This window comes from Rhinopithecus roxellana, chromosome 5 (genome assembly GCF_007565055.1).
Source record: "Rhinopithecus roxellana isolate Shanxi Qingling chromosome 5, ASM756505v1, whole genome shotgun sequence".
Taxonomy (NCBI): Eukaryota; Metazoa; Chordata; class Mammalia; order Primates; family Cercopithecidae; genus Rhinopithecus; species Rhinopithecus roxellana.
Genome location: NC_044553.1, coordinates 69763334 through 69784421, shown reverse-complemented (window position 1 = coordinate 69784421; position 21088 = coordinate 69763334). Strand labels below are relative to the sequence as shown.

Genomic DNA, 21088 nt, shown 5'->3' with positions numbered 1-21088 from the left:
GGCCTTTCCTTTATTCAATGGGAATATAAACTGTGTATCTTGATTGGGGAGTAGTAAAGTCACATTGTAAAAGAACATAAGGTTTTGATGGCATTGTCATGATCAATTTTAAAAATACAATATGCCATACTCTCCCACCAAACACTTGACTCTACTATGACATAAGTGAGGCATAAACTTACCTTATCCTAACCCCATGAGATTTGAAGGTTTGTTACAGCACTTAGTTTATCCTGACTACCATATATAATATTGCATCCACTGAGAGGACCACCCTCTTGTCTCCTGGATTATCAGTAGTGCCTCTTCTTGGCTTGGATAAGGAAACAGTACTTTATTTTCACAATGAGGATACCATCATTTCAAGCAGAATGCTTAGTCCTAGGTGTAATGAGGTACCTGCTATATTCAATCACAAGGACATTTAGTATACCAAGCTCCAGCTGCCAAGTTAAAGGTCTGGCTCAACTTCCACTGGGAAATAATCACCTTACAGGCAGTGTCATTTTACAAGCAGAACTTCCCACCTCCAGACATCTAGTTGGTTCAAGTGAGATATCCACCTGAAATCTTGAGTTCTATTTTGTACATTTCAGAATCTTATTTCAAATTCAAAGGTTTTTTCCACATAGGCTTAACTCTATTTCAAGGATAGCATATATTCAAGTGAATTTTATATATTGTATTTTTATAAGCATCCCTCAAAAGTTTATTGGAGTTCTTAATGGTAGCACAAGAAGTGCTATCTCTTTGTTTATGGCCCACTTCAAATCATTTGCATAGTACCTATATATTGGTTAAGGGTTCAGTCTTGTACTTCTACCTTCCAAGAGTCTTGTTTCCGCTGTTTAGGGGCCCAAAGAACTGATATCAGGAAGAATATACGGCCATAGATTGTTTTCTCCAGTTCATATGATGTCTAGCAGGAACCCTCCTTGGACTTCCTATGCATGTATGATAGTCTGGGAGAACCCATCCATTCTCAACAACTAGTAAGGTAGACATAGATTCCTTGGTTAAGGAGATAAGTTTGAACACAGACAGATCATTTTTCTGCATTGAAATCACTGAGGCAGGTTCTTCAGGTTGATGCATAAGAGTATAATTTTTCCCTTAGAGCTTCCAGTCATTCTGTACTGGAATTCATAAACTCTTGGCCAGTCAGGTATGTTGGCTCACACCTGTAATCTGAGCACTTTGGGAGGTGGAGGTGGGTGGATCACTTGTGGCCAGGAGTTCAAGACCAGCCTTGCTAACATAGCAAAACCTTGTCTCTGCTACATAAATGAATAAAAATTACAAAAAATATATAAACTTGTGGCCTTTTGGTAGTATCTTAGTACATTTTGTGCTGCTATAACAGAATAGTTAAAACTAGATAATTTGTAGAGAACAGAAATTTATTTCTTACAGTTCTGGAGGCTGGGAAGTCCAAAATCAAGGTGCCAATGGGTTTAGTGTCTGATGAGGGCCCAGCCTCTGCTTCCAAGATGGTGCCTTGAGTGCTGCATCCTCCAGAGGGGAAAAACACTGCTCCTCACGTGGCAGAAGAGTGGAAGAGCAAAGAAAGACAGAGTACACTTTTCAAAGCCCACTTTTGAAGGTATTAATCCCACCCATGAGGGCAAAGCCCTCATAGCCTAATCAACTCTCAAGGGGCCATCCTTTTAATACGATTACAATGGCAATTAAATTTCAACTTGAGTTTTGGAGAGGACAAACATTCAAAGCATAGCAGGTGGATACAAGGAGAGCCAACTTCAAAGACATGCAACCTGTGCTGTTGCACAGAACCCTACTCTTAGCGTAACTCCTTGCTTGGTTTAATACTGTGCCATTGCTGTCTTGAAATTCTTAGTATTTTTTCATTTTGCAGTGGGTCCCATACATTATGCAGTTGGTACTCGGTATAAGGACCTTTACTCCTCTAATCAAACAAATCAGTGTCTTCCTAATGATGCTCTGCAGCATTACTAATGTCTTGAGAGTAAAATTCCTCTGAATGAAATCTGGGAATTGCCATAGGAGTCAGTATCTCCTGAAAACAGGTGATACTAAGTGCCAGAAGTTTTAGAATATTCACAGAATTCATAGCTATGACCCCAAAAGCAAATACAACATAAATAAATAAATAAATAAATAGTACCTAATTAAACTAAAAGCTTCTGTCCAGCAAAAGAGTAATCAGCAGAGTAAACAGACAACCCACAGAGTGGGAGAAAATATTTGCAAACTATACATCTGACAAAGGACTAGTATCCAGAATCTACAAAGAACTCAAACAAATCAGCAAGAAAAAAAAAAACAAATAATCCCATTAAAAAATGGGCAAAGGACATGAATAGACATTTCTCAAAAGAAGATATACAAACAGCCAACAAGCATATGAAAAAATGCTCAACATCACTAATTATCAGAGAATGCAAATTAAAACCACAAGGAGATACCATCTTCTTCCTGCAAGAATGGCCATAATTTAAAAGTCAAAAACCAATAGATGTTGGAGTAGATGTGGTGAAAAGCGAACACTTTTACACTGTTGGTGGGGACATAAATTAGTACAGCCACTGTGGAAAACAGTATGGAGATTCCTTAAAGAACTAAAATGTAGAACTACCATTTGATCCAGCAGTCTCACTACTGGGTATCTACCCAAAGGAAAAGAAGTCATTGTATCAAAGAGACACATTCACATGCATGTTTACAGCAGTACAACTTGGAATTTTAAAGATATGGAACCAACCTGAGTGTCTGTCAACCAATGAGTGGATAAAGAAAATGTGCTATATATACACCATTAAATACTTCTCAGCCATAGAAAGGAAAGAAATAATGTCTTTTGTAGCAACTTGGATGGAGCTGGAGGCCATTATTCTAAATGAAGTAACTCAGGAATGGAAAATCAAATATTGTATGTGGGATACAATATTTGATTGTATGTGGGAGCTAAGCTATGAGGACACAAAGGCATGAGTGATATAATGGACTTCGGGGACTCGCAGTGGTGGGGGGAAGGTTGGGAGGGAGTGAGGGATAAAAGACTACATGTTGGGTACAGTATACACTGCTTGGGTGGTGGATGTACTACAATCTGAGAATTCACCTCTAAAGAACTTATCTGTGTAACCAAAAACCACTGGGATTCCAAAAAAATTGAAATAAAAAAACTAACTAACTAAATAAATAAATTAAAAAACAGTGTATGAGAGTTCCAGTGTTAACATTTTTGCCAATCTTTGTTATTGTCAAGGTTTCTTTTCTTTTCTTTTTCTTTTTTTTTTTTTGAGGGAGAATTTTAGCCTTTCTTTCTGTATATGTAGTAATATGTCATGATTATTTGGATTTGCATTTCTCTAATGCCAATGAGGTTGAGCACTGTCTTGTATAGGTTTTGGTTGTTTGAATATTCTCTTTTGTGAAATGTTTATTCAACTCTTTTTTCCACTTTTCTTCTCCCAACTTTGAGTTTTTTGTGAATTGCCTTTGTCTAATTGATTTGAAGGATTTCTTTACACAATCTGAATAGGAGTTCCTTGTCAAATACATGTATTGCAAATATTTTCTCTCATTTGTGTAGCTTGCATTCTGGCTTTTTTAATGGAATCTTTTTCATGAACTTAATTTAATAAAGACGAAGTTGCCAGCGTAATATAGAATATCATCATGTTCTGTAAAATATGCAAATATTTCTTTTCTTTTTTTGGTTATTTTTCTTTTGAGAGGGAGCCTCGCACTGTCACCCAGGCTGGAGTGCAGTGGCGCAATCTCAGCTCACTGCAACCTCTGCCTCCCAGGTTCAAGAGATTCTCCTGCCTCAGCCTCCCGAGTAGCTGGGATTACAGGTGCAAATGCCACCACGCCAGGATAATTTTTGTATTTTTAGTAGAGACGGGGTTTCACCAAGTTGGTCACACTGGTCTCAAATTCCTGACTTCATGATCTACCACACACTTTTAAAAAACCAGATCTCACGATAACTCACTCACTATACAGTGCCAAGGCAGAAATGGTGTCAAACTATTCATGAGAACTCTGCCCTCATGATCCAGTCACCTCCCACCAGGCCCTTCCTCCAACATTGGGGATTATAATTTAACATGAGATTTGGGCACGGACACAGATCCTAACCATATCATAAACTCACCCATACATTGATATAATGACTATTTTTACTGTATATTTTAGAGCTGTACAAGGCTTACTTGCAGTTTAATGTATCTGAATTTATCTCCAAATAAGGGAGAGGAGAACGTATATTAGTGGTTCCTGCCTCTTGTCAGAGTTGGGGTGTCATAGAAGGTACTAGTCTTAGTAATCTTGGCAAAAAGTCTCTGTAAAAATCAAATAGAAATGAGGTAACTGTTCTTTATTATTGTTGATCTTGAGTGTTCTGCTGCTGGTTTTCCTAAAAAATCTAAATAAATGAATAACAAAAGTTATGCACAGAAAAATAACTAAAAATGAACAAACAAAAAAGCATTACTGTCCAAGCATGGTGGCTCACATCTGTAATCCCAGCACTTTGGGAGGCTGAGGTGAGAGGATCACTTGTCCAGGAGTTTGAGATCAGCCTGGGCAGCAAAACGAGACCATATCTGTACAAGAAATTTAAAAATTAGTCAGGTATGGTGGTATGCACTTGTAGTCCTAGCTACTGAGGAAGCTAAGGCAGGAGGATCAGGATTGCTTGAGCCCAGAAGGCTGAGGCTGCGGTGAGCTGTAATCAGGCCACTGCACTCCAGCCTGGGCAACAGAGTGAGACTCTGCCTCAAAAGAAAAAAAAAAAAAAAGCATGACAGATATTTGAAGAAACTGAAAAAGTCTAACATAGTAAATGGAATAATTGGACTTCAACAAGACCATTGAGAAAATGAGACAGAAGCAAGAAGAGACTCTGCTAAAAATTTCCTGACGAAACCACCACTGACCCAAGAGCACTGTTAATGCCAACCAGGATATACACAAAGGAATTCACAATTTAGGAAAATTTTAGTAAAAAACAAAAGATAGAAGGAAAAGCTTAAAAGCAGCTTGAGAAAAAAATCAAACTTTAACATAATATAAGCTGACTTCTCAAAAGAAACAACGGAAGCAAGAAAATAATGGAATAACATCTTTTATATGCTTTAAAAAATCACAAATCCAGAATTTTACACAGTGGAAATATCCTTAAGAAATGAAGGCAAAATAAAGATGTTTTCAGATAAACAAAACTAATATAAATTGTTTCCAGTAGACCCATGTCAAAAGAAATATTAAAGAGGGTTCTTCAGGTTAAAAAAAATGATGCCAGATAAAATCCCAATAGTGCAAAAAATATTGAAGAGTACCACTGGAAATGGTAAATATGTAAGTGAAACTACATAAATATTGACTATTCAAAACAGTAATAGTAATGACTTCTGAAATGTAAACTATAGGGATAATTCAGGGGGTGAGGTGCTGACAAAGAGAGTTTAAAAACTGTAATATTCTTCCATTGTCCAGGCAGTGGTAAAATAACGAATTAATGGTGGCAAATCAAGGTTGCATATTGCCATCATTTAGGTAATCACTAAAGGAATCATGAAATAGTATATAACTAACAACTAAGAAAAGGGAGAAATGGAATAATGAAAAATACTTATTAAATCTAAAAGAAGGCAAAAATGGAAGATAAAATATCAAACCAAAAGATAGCTGGGTAGCAATATTAATATCAAAAAAATAGCTATTAACACAAGAAGCATTATAATATTACAGAGAGATAAATAGGGACATTTCATAATGATAAAAGGGTCATGATAGCAGAAAACAATAAGAATCCTAAATGTTTATTTGCTTAATAACCAGCCTCAAAATATATAAACTTTAAAAGCCAACAACTTAAAGGAGAAATAGACAAAGCTGCAATCACATTAACTAATATAACAAGCAGTCCAAAAAAATCAGTAGGCATAAAATAGTCCAAGTCAATAAGAGCTGGAAAACATAATTTATAAATTTGACCTAATTGATACACATAGATCTCTACCCCTCCCAAAACTTCAGAATATGCATTTTTCAAGTACACATGTAATTTGTAAAACTTAACCCTATAGTGGATCCTAGAGTAAGTCTCACCAAATTCAAAATGGAAATCATAAAGAGCATGTTCTCTGACTAAAGCGGAATTAAAATAGGAGTTAATTCCCAGAGTACGAGATTGTAACAAAAAAAAAAAAAAAAGGAATTAAGAATTCAAAAATAAAACTAAAAATATCCCTTAACTAATTGATTGGAATTTAAGCAATACACTTCTAAATAACCAGGCATCAAACTAGAAATTATAATGGATATTAGAGAGTTTTGAACTGAGTGATGATAAAAACGCAACACATCAACTCATGCAGGATTCAACATATGAGGACTCATTCTTAGAGGAAAATATATAGCATTAGGTGTGACTATTAGAAATGAAAAAGATTAAAAATCACTTAAGTATCAATCTCAAGAAGCTGAAAAACAAATTAAATCCAAAGGAGCAGAGAAATAAAAATAATAAAGAGTAGTCACCAATGAAATAGGAAGAAAATGCAACAGAGAAAATTAAGCCAAAATCTGAGTCTGCAAAGACTAATAAAATTGACAGATCAAAAAAAAAAAAAAAAAAAGTGTGTGGCACCTCCCTGCACCCTCTCTCTTCCTCCTACTCCGGATATGTGATAGCTGCACTCCCGCTTCCCCTTCTGCTACAACTGTCCATTTCCTGAGGCCTCCCCAGGAGTGGAGCAGATGCCAGCATCATGCTTCGTGTACAGCCTGTGGAACCAAGTGCCAATTAAACCCCTTTTCTTTATAAATTACTCAGTCTCAGGTATATATTTATAGCAATGTGAGAGTGGACTACTACAGCTTACCTTTGAGTGTTTTACAAATTTATGGGTATGCTTTTTGTTTGTAACCCTGACTAGGAAGGTGAGAGCATTACTGGTCTTTATTGGACTGGGGCTACGAATGCTATGTAGTCTGCAACGCAAGGAACAGGTCCGTACAAGGGATCAATAGTTATACTTCTTGCAGGATTTTCAACAGTTCTGCTGGAATATTCATGTAGGTGACATGCCTGCTAATAATGATCTAACCTTATACTCTTAGTATCTTTATGAACCCTAAAATATATATTTTAAATCCTTTAGATAGAGATTGAATTCTCCATGGATAGTACACAGAGGGTATATTATGTTTTGTTTGTTTGGAACTTTATGGAGAGTTAGCCACAAATTTGGAAAACCACATCAGCTACCTTGCTCTGCTATTTGTTGCTTATACAACTGATACTTTGTCAGCAATGAAGCGCATCATCTGAATATGCATTTGAGGGGTTTCCACATAGATAGATGCAAGCATCTGATCCCTTCATTGGTCTGCATTTCATTAGGAGAAAAATACTACTTTGTTATAAATTACGTCCCTTCATTGTTTCCTTAAAGTTGAAGCATCGTCGTGTATATTGATTTAAAAATTATGTGTGTAGGCATGTGATATTAGTTACTAATTTTAGCTGAAGATAATTATAATTTCATTTCAGATTTCTGTTATTTAAAAGAAGGTCTGGAATCGGATAGGTTGAGATCAACTCGATACCACGATATTTGCTAAAATTTATTTGAACACACAGAAAAGACCCAACACAGAGACCTCTTTATTACTATTATTTCTAATATTCTTTTAAAAAATTATTATCGTTACACCCAGTGGTTTTAGGCACTATCAAGTGTCCATCGCCTCGGGGCTGGGAACCTTTGCGCCCTTCTTCAGCTGTGCTCTTAGGCAGTTACCGGCGAGACCCGGACCGGAACCTTGGCGCGGTGACGCTAGTTTCCGGCGGGTTACTTAGAGCGTAGAACAGCTCTGGGCCAAAGGACCATGAGAGGGCCGGAGCCGGGTCCCGAACCAACGATGGAGGGAGACGTGCTGGACACACTGGAGGCGCTGGGGTGAGTGCTTTTGGAGACGCCTTTTTCCTGAAAACGCAACCTCTCCTTGGCCTGGCTGCTTAACCTACTTCCCTTGGGCCTCTGTGGGCCTGGGCGGCCCTGTGCAGGCTGCCTTCCCTGCCTCGATCCCTCCGGCGCCGACGGAGTTAAGCGGGAGGCGGGAGAGAAATCTATTTAGGGGGTGGAGCAGGGCCGGAGAGCTGGGGTTCGTGGCCCCCTCTTTCAAACTTCTTGCCTCGCGGAACTCTGTCGCAGGAATCCGCGGGGTGGCGCGGAGCGGCCCTTCTGGCACTGGTTTTCTGGGCGAGCCCGCGCCCGCGGTATTTGTGATATTTGTGTTGACGTAGTTGTGGCGCCCGGAGGGAGGTGCTGGAACCTGAGCTGCTGTTGAGGACTGTTGTCTCCTACAGTGTACAACTTGTGGCTTACTTGGGGCTCTGAAGCGAATGGCTTCTACTTTGACCGGAGAAAGTGGTGTATGTAGTTCATTGCGGGTTCATTCTTTCAAGCATTTCATCTGTTCGTCAACGTGTATATTAGCTTGTATGTGCATTTTACACATATTTATGTTTGTAAATTTCCTCTAGGCAAGGGAAAAAGATAGTTCTCAGATTACTCGTGGCTTACGTAGTCGCGCAGGCTACTGCAGGCTACAGTGCAGTGTGGTAGGTACTGTGAGAACTCGTAGGATGGAGGTGGCAGTAATGTTAATACTTAACAAGTGTGGTGGTTAGTAATCTCCCCCTCAACCTCGTCCTGTTTTTTCCACACAGCTGTTGTCCCCATCCCAAATTATCATGTCCTGCCCATTCGTCTCTTGAACTCTCCTCCCTCATTTTATTCCTCCTCCTCCCCAAGTCAGCTCCTGGAAAACTGATGCTTTGCATATTTTATTCACCGATGTATTCCCAGCAACACACTAGAACGGAGTCTCTTACAGTAAATGGTTGAATGAATGTGTAAATGAATGAAGAAAAGCTTCGAGAAGAGAGCCCACGACGGTAAGCATAGGACCAGATAGTTGAGTCATACAGTGCACATTAAATAAAGAGCTTGGAGCCATCTGCACATTTGTTTGCCCTGCTACGTGCTGCTGTTTCTTGATAGGGAAGCTGTGCCTTTGCAGTGCAGCTTGAACCAATCCCACACCCCACTTTATCTTCCCTAAAACTGCATTTGCCCCCCTATCAACTGTTTCTTTAGTTGGACTCTGATAATATCTACTTTGCAGTGATCCAGTGTTACCGAGTCTTGCACTTAGTAGATCGTGAATACGGATTTGTCCAATGAGAGAACAGTGCCATTGATTATTTAGGGGGCATTTTTACTTCTGTGAAGTCCCTTGGAAGTTCTCCCTTAACTTGGTTAAGAAGGAACCAAAACAAGAACTGAAAATACTTAGTAGAATTATTTAGGCTCCAAAGAGTTTGAGCTCCCAAGTACTTCAGGTACTGGGATCTCATAAATGGTTTATGAAAAAGGAAAAGGCAGTGCTTTTCTTCTTTCTTCATTTCTTGAACTTATTGTTCCTATTATAAGTGTTTTGGAAAGTTCATTGCTATAATCTTGATTTTTATCAAGGAAAACTAGTGTCAGATTATTCAACATGGAAAGTAAAACAGTTTACGCACTCCAAAATTAGTTTTTCCTGGAATAACCATGAGGGCAAAATTTTGAAGTTTGAATTCTCCTATGATAATAAGATGTGAAAAAAGTAGTTATTCACAATATGTGTTGTAATGCAACACTGTGTTTTCAAATATCCATGTAGATGGTGAATAATGCATTTCCTGTTGTAAGGTATTTAGGATATCAGGGAAGGTACTTCAGTTTGTCATGTAAAATAAATTAATGGGAGGCATTTGAAGGGAAAAATCTATGTGAAAGGACAGTTTAGTGTTCCAGGTGAAGACAGGACAGGCTAGGAGTTGGTAAGTTTTCCTACCTGTGAAAAGAGGGGACTGGAGCAGATGATTTTAGAAGTCTCTTTCAGTTCTCATAGTCTCTGATTTTGTGGAATAGTAGATCTCAATGCTGGAAGTGCATCAGAATCATATGGAACTTATGAAAACTGTTCCAGTCTGGTATATAACATAGACTGACCGAATCATAATCTTCAAGAGGTACAGTACAGACCTGCGTATTTTTAAAAGGATTCACAGCCTTGGTTGAGAAACACTACTGTGGAGAGAAATTTCCTTTAAATATTTATCGAACACAACTGTATATTGGACCTCATTCTGAGGAGTCAGTGGTGAGCAAAAGAGACTTGGTTCCTGCCCCTGTGGAGTTTACAATCTAGTGGAGAAACAGACATGATCACAAAAATAATTATAAACTATAATAAATGTGTCAAAGGGAAAGAACAGGGTGATATAACAGGAGGATCTAAGAAGTCTTAGGGTTTAGTGATAGATTCCTGAGGAAGTGACATTTGAGTTGAAATGGGAAGGGTGAATAGAAGTTAACTAGTTGAGGTTGGTTGGATGAAAAAGGGGAACAAAGATATCCTTACAGTGAGAAGAAAATGTGAAGACTGTGGAGTGGGAAGGAGCTTGCTGTATTGGAAAAACTGGAAGGAGGCTAATGTGGTTGGAAGGCAGAGTGTGAGGGGCAGAGTGGTGGGAAATTGGATTAAAGAGTTAGGTGCAAATTAGGGCATGCAGCCCCTTTTAGGCTGTGTTGTGGATTTTATTCTTGATCGTAACAGCAGTGGGATGCGATTGAAGAACTGTAAATAAAAAGGGAGTGATTAGATGTCTAGTTTGAAAGTTACATCTGTCAGCAAGGTGGAAAATGGATTGGAGAATTTAGTTAATAGTCTGGGAAAGAAATGATGGTTGCTTAGTGGCAGTGGCTATGGAAAGAACTACATTACTGGACTTAGTAACTGATTGGATATTAAAATTCAAAGATTCATTTCTCTTTATTTTAAAAAAGATTTATAGACACAGGGTCTTGTTACGATGCCCGGGCTAGTCTTGAACTCCTGGCCTCAAATGATCTCCTGCCTTGGTTTCCCAAAGTGTTGGGATTACAGGTGTGAGCCACCAGGCCCCACCAGATTAATATCTTCAGTTGGTATTGAGCACCAAAATGAAATGATACATCTTAGAATCTAAATTGGATACAGAAGAATGTGAAGATAGGAGAAAGTTGGTAAATATGGAGAATGCAGAGGGATCAATGAATGGAGGTAATGATGATATCAAAGAATAGTTGTAGGTGAGTGCTCAAAGAAGCAAGCTGGAAGGGTAAGTAAGAGGTTGTGGTCAGGGAGCCACATGTTTGGATTAGTGATTTTGGAGGTAGAGTAGTTCTGGGTAATGGCAAGGGTGCAAGGGGGGCTGAGTGACACGTGCAGGTTGAAACTCAGAGCTCAGGGTGTAAGATAGGGTATACATACAGACTTTAAAGAAACTCAGTATAATGGCAAGAACAGAGGTAGAGAGGAAAACTGAGCAAAGAGGATGTTGAGGAGTGTCCAAGAGGTAATAGATGAAAACCACAAGTGAATGGGTGGTAAATCTGCGTGGCCTGTGCTTCAAGAGAACAGGAGATATTTATAAGATAATGGGAGAGCAGTGATAATGATGCTATTTTGGTAAGTAAGGAGGCCAAAACCCCTACTATCTGATCTTTAGGAATTTGCAAAAACAAAAATAACTAAAGCTAGAGATGGTAGGAATAATAATCTTAGTTTTTTTTTTTTTTTTTTTTAAGAAAGAGAATTTTCAAACAGAGTCAAAAGAACAGAAATTAATAATCTGTTCTCTTCCAGGGTGGGAAGAAAACCTCCTTCCCCATAGGTTCAAGACTATGGCTAGATGGTGAGGAAGGGAGCTCAGTACCCAACCTTGGGGAGACACAGAAAGGGCCCATGCCAGGCACTTGCCTGGAGGCAAGTGTAGCTTTTGGGCCACAAGACCTGATGGCCACTGGGGTACTGGCCTGGAAATAAGTCCTCATCTTCCCAGAAATGTCTTATTTTTGTCTGCAGCAGCTGGCTGAGAAAGATTTTGGAAAGGTGTGTACCTGGAGCACCCAAAGGCATAACCTTCCCTTTTCCTTGGCATAGGCCTGATAACACTGAGGAAAGGCCATGGTTTGGCAATGGAGTGTTCAATAGTCTTCATCCCTGTAGAGTTCAGTGGCTCTTAGGGTGACAGGAGAGGAGATGACTTGAAAGACCAAGACTCAGCTTCTCCCCTACTGAAACACTGTATCCTGGGGCCACAGTTCATGGCAGAACACACACTCACACACACATCTCAGGAACCCAACAACTCGGGAGCAGGCAGCTCTGGGTATTGTTGGTCTGGCATTTGCCTATTTGGCGTCTAAGCTGTCCTAAAGCTCTTTACAATCACTTCTCACTATTTCCAGGCCCATGTGGTGAGGTGCTCCAGCTTCCACTCTGTCAGGTGACCGTAAAGGCACAGTGTAGGAAAGACCCCTAGTAGAATGACCACTGCTTGGAAGCAGGGAAGGCTAAGAGGCCTGCACCTACCTAAGGCTGGTATAGACGTCCTCTGCTCTGCTCCTCAAAGCCTGGAATCAGGTTCATCAACTCAGTATCTGCCATCTCATCAAACCAGGACTGCATAGGCACTGCATTCTCTGGGTGGAAGATGTAAGAAGCAGGCAAGTTGTCCAGGATGAGGGTTTTCCTCAGGTTCCTCCCCAGGAGGCTGAGGTTCCTGACTTAGCAGCCCTAGTGGAACCACAGGACTCATGGAATAGGTGAGCTCGGAACACCCCACACTGGTCCAGCAGATCCGTCACAGGTCAGCATACCTGGCCAGGTTGGCAGTGAAGAGAACACATTCAAAGAGTTCTCTCATTTGTCTCTTTCCGCGTGAGGCCTCTTGAGCACATATACCTGCTTGAATGGTGTCCTCAATCTCTGTAGGCACTGTGAAGCTAGCATTGTTGCTGGGCTTAAAGATGCACAAAAGTTTCATCCACGTCAGTGACCACACAGATCCTCCTTTGATCTTCCTCTGTCACCTTGGAGCAGGCATGTCCCTGGGATCTGATAAAACTGGTACTGGAGGCCGGGCGCGGTGGCTCAAGCCTGTAATCCCAGCACTTTGGGAGGCCGAGACGGCCGGATCACGAGGTCAGGAGATTGAGACCATCCTGGCTAACACGGTGAAACCCCGTCTCTACTAAAAATACAAAAAACTAGCCAGGCGAGGTAGCGGGCTCCTGTAGTCCCAGCTACTCGGGAGGCTGAGGCAGGAGAATGGCGTGAACCCGGGAGGCGGAGCTTGCAGTGAGCTGAGATCTGGCCACTGCACTCCAGCCCGGGCGACAGAGCAAGACTCCATCTCAAAAAAAAAAAAAAACAAACAAAACAAAAAAAAAACTGGTACTGGAGACACTGGAGCAGATCTGACTTAGCAGTGGTGTTGACTTCCTCCTTATATGCACGAACTCAGTGGAAGAGCTTAACTGGCCATGCTGGGTGTGAAAATAGCAGAAAAGGGCCTTGAAGATGTTATATCCACAAGGCTTCTTAAGGAGGACTTGGAGACCAGGCCTTGTTTGGTGAACACCAGGGCGTCTTCCATCTGCGCCTGGGTGATGATGGAACTGTGCTCCATCTAATTCCGCAGGTGTGGGCTGGCTGGGTGGAAGAACCAGTGAGCCCACGGTCTGGGCTGGGCTGGGGGGCCTGGGCTTGGGCTCACTGCAACTCTTGAGACTCCGACTCCCACAGCTGTTCACATTCCCCTTCTCCTTTCCTCCCTGGGCCAGGAAGCGAGGTGGCCTGTACCAAGGGTGGGTGCCCGGGGATGGGCTCCCATGGATACCCTGGCTCCAGTCTCCTAGCAGCAGCTCTGGGCTTCTCAGTTTGGGTCCAAAATGGAGAATCCAGAGTGAAAACTAGAGGGATAATCTTTCTGAGAAGAGATGGACAGTATAGCAAAATATATGCCGTGCTGTGGATGGAAAATAGTGGACATTCTTTTGGGAAGCAGAGAGAGGTGGAGAGTTGGATAAGAGGCAAAGACAATAGGTTGGGTAAATGATGGGAAAAGAAAGGGTCTTCTATTTTGTCTCTTGGCTGATGAAAATAGAAAGTAAATTAGGCCCTGGTTGTGTTGTTCAGGAGAGTTACCAGCAGCCCTAATGGACTGAAGATTTGGATCACTCTGCTTGAAGTAATGTCCGACCAGCAACTATGCTTCCAGGGTATGAGGCTTTGGGGGAGGGCCTAGGCCTAGGGGAGATGTTCCCAGCGTTTGGAATAACAGTAGCACTTTGATGATTAACTAAGAATGTATAGAACAAACTAGGAGCTTGGTTATTCTCTGTAAATGCAGAATGGCGTTGGAAATCAAAGCAAGTATGAAATAAATGTGGTAAGCACTAAACAGTTGCTAAATGTAGCATAAATAGACTCTTAAATGCACGCTCTAATTTCTCATGTACTGCAAGAGGAGGAGTGATGATAAATATTGAGAGTTTTTTTTTAATGAAAGTAAAAAAATAAGTACTATGCTGCTTAAGAGAGTTCTGTGGACTAGCAGCATCGTCACCACCTGGGGAGTAGAAATGCAGAATCCCAGACTTCATTCCAGCTCTACTGAATTATAATCTTTATTTTAATAAGACCCTCAGGAGATTCATATGCACATAAAAGTTTAAGAAGCACTGTTCTAGCCAGAAAAGTGCTTTCATATCCTTACTCAGTTATCTAGCAGAATATTTTGAGACACTTCTGTTGCATAAGACAATTAGATACATTTCTGGATGGTGACAGAACAATAGGGGCTAAGAGTGCGGGGCTGCAGAGGTTGTGTGGCTCGGTTCTGGGACGATTCGCTATGATTATGGCCATCCCGGACGAATTATTTACCTGTATCTTCCTGAGCTTCCTCATCTGTAAAAGGAAGCTAATAATCGTATCTACCTTATAGGGTATTTTGGCAATTAAGTGAGAGAATTTATATAAATCATTTAGTGCTGACCCAACATACAGTTAGCACTTTATAAATGTTAGCCACTATTGTGATTTTGATTGTTAATTAGATGTTCAGGTATGTTAAATGCATTTATTTTTTCCTCTTTTTATTTTTACTTCACCTTATGAGCTAAGGCATTAAAGATTAGATTTTTTTCCCAAATTCAGAATTTTTTGTGATTTGACCAGTTTTTGTTGGTTTTTATTATTGACATTTCGGTTAAAAAAAGCTTACACCAATATGAATTAGTTAAATTGTTTCAAGAGTTTATGAGTATTGCTTTATTGCAGAAATGAAAGCAAGTAAGAGGATCTAAGATGTTTACTAAGAAATCTCATTGAGAGGCATTGTAAGACATGGAGGAGGGCTGAGTCATAGAAGAACCAGCCTTGAGCTGGGGGTGCAGAAATAATGTTCTAGTCTCAGCTCTGCCTTTACTTGGATGTATCAGCTGGACCAGGTTATTTCCTTAGTTTCCTTATAGTTGTAGACAGAGGTCTAACAAGACCTGTGTTAATGATGGAGCATTTGGGTTGAACGTGGATTTAAATGCTAGTGCCATCTTCTGATTCTACACAATTAGGATAATGCTAACTTAAGGCATTGCTGTAAAGATTAAATGAAATATATATATATATATATATGTATGCATGTCTAGCACTGTGCCTGGCCTGCTACATAAAGGCAGGTTTCCTAATGTCATGAAGTCTTAAGTTTCTTTACCTACAAAATGAGGATTTGAAAATACCTGTACTCACCCTTCATCTGATATAACCAGAGAATTCAAAGAAAAAGAAATGCAAGTGGTCTTTAAACATATGCAAAGATGCCCTATGTCTTGCTCATAAGAGAAATGTAGATAAAACTATACTGAGTTACCAGATGGTCAAAAACCCAAAAGTTTGACAACTTTGGTGAATGATGAGGGAATGGGTACTCTGATACCTTGATGGTACAACCCCTCTACAGGAGAATTTCATAGTATCTAGCAAAGTCACATATCTATTTACCCTTTGACCCAACAGCCTCACCTCTAGGAATCTATCCTAGATATAAACTGACAAAAATTTGCCGAACTATGTTAATAAAACACTGGAAACAGTCCAAGTGTCCTTTAGTAGATGCTGATTAAATAAAATATGGTGCATCCAGACAGTGGGGTAGTATATAACTGTAAAACATGGTTGAATAATATCTCTAAATACTGATCTCTACTAATGTAAATGTATGTGTGTGTGAGCATGTATGTGTTTAAAGCAAGGACTAGAACAGTATATAGTAGGCTACCTTTTATCTGAAAGAGGAGACAAAAATGCATATATTTATGTTGAAAAACATGATGGAAGGACAATCCCAAACTAATAAATATGGTCACCTGGAGGGGAGGGAGGGAACAGAGTAGAGGATACAAGATTAAAATTGCAAACTAGATTTGTCTGAAGTCCTTTGTTTTTGAAGTTAGACTTTGAAACCGCTTTAATGTTTTACATAATTATAAGACAAAAATGAAATAAAAAGAAACACATCCCCATAAACTAAAAGCTGAACAACACAAATGTCTATTGATATATCGAGTAGGTGGTTTAATCACATGGGAACGGTTTTTCTGTATATCCTTACAGGAATACGTTGTAAATATAAAAAAAATTAAACTGTAATTTTATTGTTGGTAGTAAGCTAGATTTCCTATTCTGAAGCCATATGTAATTTATTCCTATTTAAATATATATTAGGAATTTGTAAATGTTATTAAAACAAGACTTGTAAGAGAAGATAAAAATGTAAAACAAAATAAGTAAAACCTCTACAATTCTAAATGCCAGTTGGAAATAGCAATATGAACTCCTACTATAGTTGCTCTGAAAAAGGCATAGAAACAGTGCCCAGCCTTTGGTACCGGATTATGTACTCTAAATACCATTAAAAGAATCGGGGCTTCTTGGAGAAATGCCTGATTCCAAGTCTAAGGCAGGAAGATGATGTAGAAAGCAAGGAAAGTATTCAGAGAATATGGGGGACAAGACAAAGGGCTCCATTGGCCTATGTGAATGGGCTACTACAAATCAGACATAGAAGAATTTGAGTATCAAAAGAATAATAACTGTAATGGATTAAAACACATCACATATATTATCTATGAGTTTATAATGTTAACAAAAGTTCAGTTACAAAAAGAACCATAAAAGTAGAAAACTGATCATCTAATTTAGTTGATAGTATATAGTGTTTTGAAAATTTAAGATTCTTGTGAAATACAACTTGCAGAAATGTTTAAAAGTGTGAAATTATAAATAAATGAGGCCAGTCACGGTGGCTCACACCTGTAATCCCAGCACTTTGGGAGGCTGAGGTGGGTGGATTGCTTGAGCTCAGGAGAGCCTGGCCAACATGGCTAAACCTCCTTTCTACTAAAAATACAAACATTAGCTGTGTGTGGTGGCGGGTGCCCATAATCCTAGCTACTCTGGTGGCTGAGGCGTGAAGAATCGCTTGAACCCAGGAGGCAGAGGTTGCAGTGAGCTCAGATTGTGTCACTATACTCCCGCCAGGGTGACAGAGTGAGACCCTGTCTCAAAAATAAACAAATAAGTAAATAAATAAAATAATATAAAGTAAAAGGTTTAGATTAAAATGATCTAATAGGTTCTTTTCAACTTTAGCTTTTTTAAATTTGTAATTTGTATCTGTGCTTTTTTCCATCACACTTTTATTGTAATTAATGTAAGGTTATTAGACTTTATGCTGTATTTGACTTTGTGATATCTGTGGAATTTATCTTAAAATTGGTAGATAATTTTACTGTGGAATGTTAAAACGTAGGAAAAAAGCTAAATGTTAATTATATAGAGCAGGAATCAGCAAACCATTTCTTTAAAAGGCCATGTAGTGATCATTTTCAGTTACAACTACTTAGCTCTTCCATTGTAGTGTGGAAACAGCCATAGCTAATTTGTAGATTAATACATTTAATGGCTGTGTTCCAATAACATTTTATTTACAAAAACAAGCAGCAGACCTTGACACAGAGTATTGAAAGTTTTTTTGTTTGATTGGCTTATTTAGTATTTAACTTGTATTTCTTCCTTTCTAGGTATAAAGGACCATTGTTAGAAGAGCAAGCCCTTACCAAGGCGGCAGAGGGTGGATTATCTTCACCTGAATTTTCAGAGCTCTGTATTTGGTTAGGCTCTCAAATAAAATCATTATGCAACTTGGAAGAAAGTATCACGTCTGCTGGTATTGCCATTATGTTTTATTTACTTTTCTGTTTAATAGTAAAATAAACTGATAACTTATGGTTTATAGTTTTATCAGTAATGTGTCCAGTGTACAAAGAAAAATCACATATTCCAAAGAATTTCAGTATGTGGTAGTAAACATGTTTGGATTAAATTTTATATTAATCCAAAATTGATACTTAAATTTGCTATAAAACTATAAGCAATTACTGTTTATCTGCTATTTTTTTTCTTCCTGACAGCTCTGATATCTTCTGTCTAAACCTTAGTATAGTTTTTTAGAAAAAGTGGGGTCTGAATTTGATTATTTAAAAGTTTAATTTTTGAATGGTGCTCATGTTGAATTAAGGCTTAAAATATTATATACATATGTAATTCCTAATTTGTGTTCTGAAGCTTGTAGCTCAGGCTATGGATTCACATAGTAATACCTCTATTAAAAACTTCTGTACTAGCTCATAAAGCTTCTTTAGTTCATCACCATCTTAGTAACTGAAGTCCTGTGGGTCTTTGGTAGAATTTCGGATATTAATAGTATAATAAAAAAAATTAAAAATTGTGCATTCACAAAAGTAGCTTTTTCTTTGAAAGGTATCCCTTTTTTTCTTAAGAGATGGGGTCTTGTTATGTGCCCAGACTGGACTTGAACTCCTGGGCTTAAGCAATCCTCTCACCCCACCCTCCTGAGTAGTTGAAACTGCAGATACGGGCTACCGCACCCAGCTTATCCTTACTTTTCAGTTGTTTTTTCCTTGCCAGATCTAACAGTTCACTTGACGCAAAGTAAAATAAGTTGAATTCTAAACATATAATACGACCGCCTACGTAATTACATTATGAAATAAAGATAGGCACTGAGGGTTAAATGGTTGCATTTATTTTTCTGAATATATAGAAATACAGTAGAAATGGATCATTTGCTCTGAAGTGAATTAATAATTATAGCCATAATAATGCTTTTACTATTTCAGTTGTTAACATAAGCTTCGTGATCACACATTTAAGGATTTAATGTGAAAATTTAGAATTGAATGTAAAAATGGAAATAAACGAGTAGATTTTATAGTATTGGATTATATGGTAAATGCTCAGTAAATGTTTTATGATTTTTCTTTTTTTAAAGGAAGAGATGATCTAGAGAGCTTCCAGCTTGAGATAAGTGGCTTTTTAAAAGAAATGGCATGTCCATATTCTGTACTCATATCAGGAGATATTAAAGATCGCTTAAAAAAGAAGGAGGACTGTTTGAAACTTCTATGTAAGTTATGTTGAACATTTAAATGCATGTGTTTGATGTGGTTTTTATTATTTTCAAGTCAAGATTTATTAATGAAGCATTAGACATTTTGTATATTAAAAAGGTTTTAATATTTTACTTAAAGTACAAAGCTATCTCAGAAATGTTTATATAATATAGTATGAATTTTACCAGTATACCTTCTAACACTTGTGATTTATTTGGCCAACATAGAATGTCCTGTGTTTGTGATTTATATAGTACTTTAGTAATTTTTTCTTTATCTCATTCTATCTGTTATTATTATTCCTGACTATGTGGCTAAAGTTGATGATTTCCAAGGTCCTATTTAATCTTAAAGCTCTCTGAAACTAGGCACTGGATGATAATTTGTTAAAAAAAAATTGTTGATCACTTACTCTTGTACCAGGAACTGCTCTGGATACTAGAGATATATGAGGGTTGTTTGTTTGCTTTTTTTTTTTTTTTTAAGATAAAATTTGTGCCTTTAGGACACTTATATGTGACCAGTTTCATCAGGGAGGGATTTGGAATATAGGTCATACTGTATTCAAACAATTGCCATAAATAGTAGATCCATGTTTGTATTGGGTCCTTTCATCATTTTTTTACTTCAGGTTAATTTTATAATGTTTTTAAAGTTCTACAAACAATGACTAATCTAATACCTTTTATTATTGAAGATTTCTCTTTCAGATTATACCATTTATAAAAAGATTACATGTGACATATTCCTCCTAGGTGCTAGTGTTTTAATAAAGTTTGTTTCATTGGAGATGAAATTGGTGTGTGTGTGTGTGTGTGTGTGTGTGTGTGTGTGTGTGTGTGTGTGTGTGTTTAGTGGTGTTAAAAGTATTGGCATTGAAATTACCTTGTATGTGTTGAGTGGGGATAAAAATTATATGTCCTCTCTCTCCATCCCAATACACCGTTCTCCATCTTCCTCCCATTTGGTGCGAGTCACTGATTTAATGAACCACTGTTAATGGGAGATCACAGTAACTCTTAGGTATTTTGGAACAGAAAGGAACCTAAGAAGCACCTACTAGAGGAACTTGCATATCCTTAATATCACTCAATGAGAATTATGTAATCCATCATGGTTCCCTTTTTTCCTTAGCTGCTAAGAAGCTTAGTAATTATAGTGATACAGGTTTCTGGTACAAGCAGGAATAAAGAAGAGATTTAAGAGAAGTATATTGGTTTTTCTGATTATAAAAATAACATGCTCAGGAGGGCGGTGATGAGGAGTTAGTGTTTAGTGGGTACAGAGTTTTAGTGGGGAAGATGAAAAAGTTCTGAAGATGGATGGTGATGTCATAGAACTGTATACTTAAAAATGATTAAAATGGTAAATTTTATATGTTCAAAAATTACATGCTTATAGAAATCTTAGAAAATACATAAAACATAAAGAAGAAAAGCATTTATAATTTCACTCCCTAGAGAGAATATTGTGTCTTTGTCTTCTGTGTACCTACACGTGTACACACTCTCACACTCTCACTCACTCTTAAATAAGATAAAGATCCTGTTACAGCTTTTCTCCTCCTCTTCATTTGATATATCGTTTATCTCTTTATTTCCCTATCACTTTTTTTTTGAAAAAATAAATTGGCTCTGCTATTGACATAACGTTATGTGTAATAGACTTCAAAT

The 21088-nt window shown here is 38.3% G+C and overlaps 1 protein-coding gene across 3 annotated transcripts in view; it reads left to right on the top strand.

The window, feature by feature from the left end:
• The first annotated feature begins 7858 nt into the window (after window positions 1-7858).
• The window catches only part of FAM98B (family with sequence similarity 98 member B), a 33294-nt gene continuing 20064 nt past the window's right edge, over window positions 7859-21088 (top strand). Inside the window, exons 1-4 of one of the 3 annotated variants that reach the window (XM_030929716.1) lie at window positions 7905-7958; window positions 8871-8959; window positions 18024-18169; window positions 19295-19429. In XM_030929716.1, coding sequence (XP_030785576.1) covers window positions 8922-8959; window positions 18024-18169; window positions 19295-19429 — 319 coding nt within the window. In that variant the 5' untranslated portion in view covers window positions 7905-7958; window positions 8871-8921. Of the gene's footprint in view, window positions 7959-8870; window positions 8960-14107; window positions 14160-18023; window positions 18170-19294; window positions 19430-21088 lie in introns of those variants that run through there. The other 2 variants (XM_030929715.1, XM_030929718.1) reach the window with 2 other exon arrangements.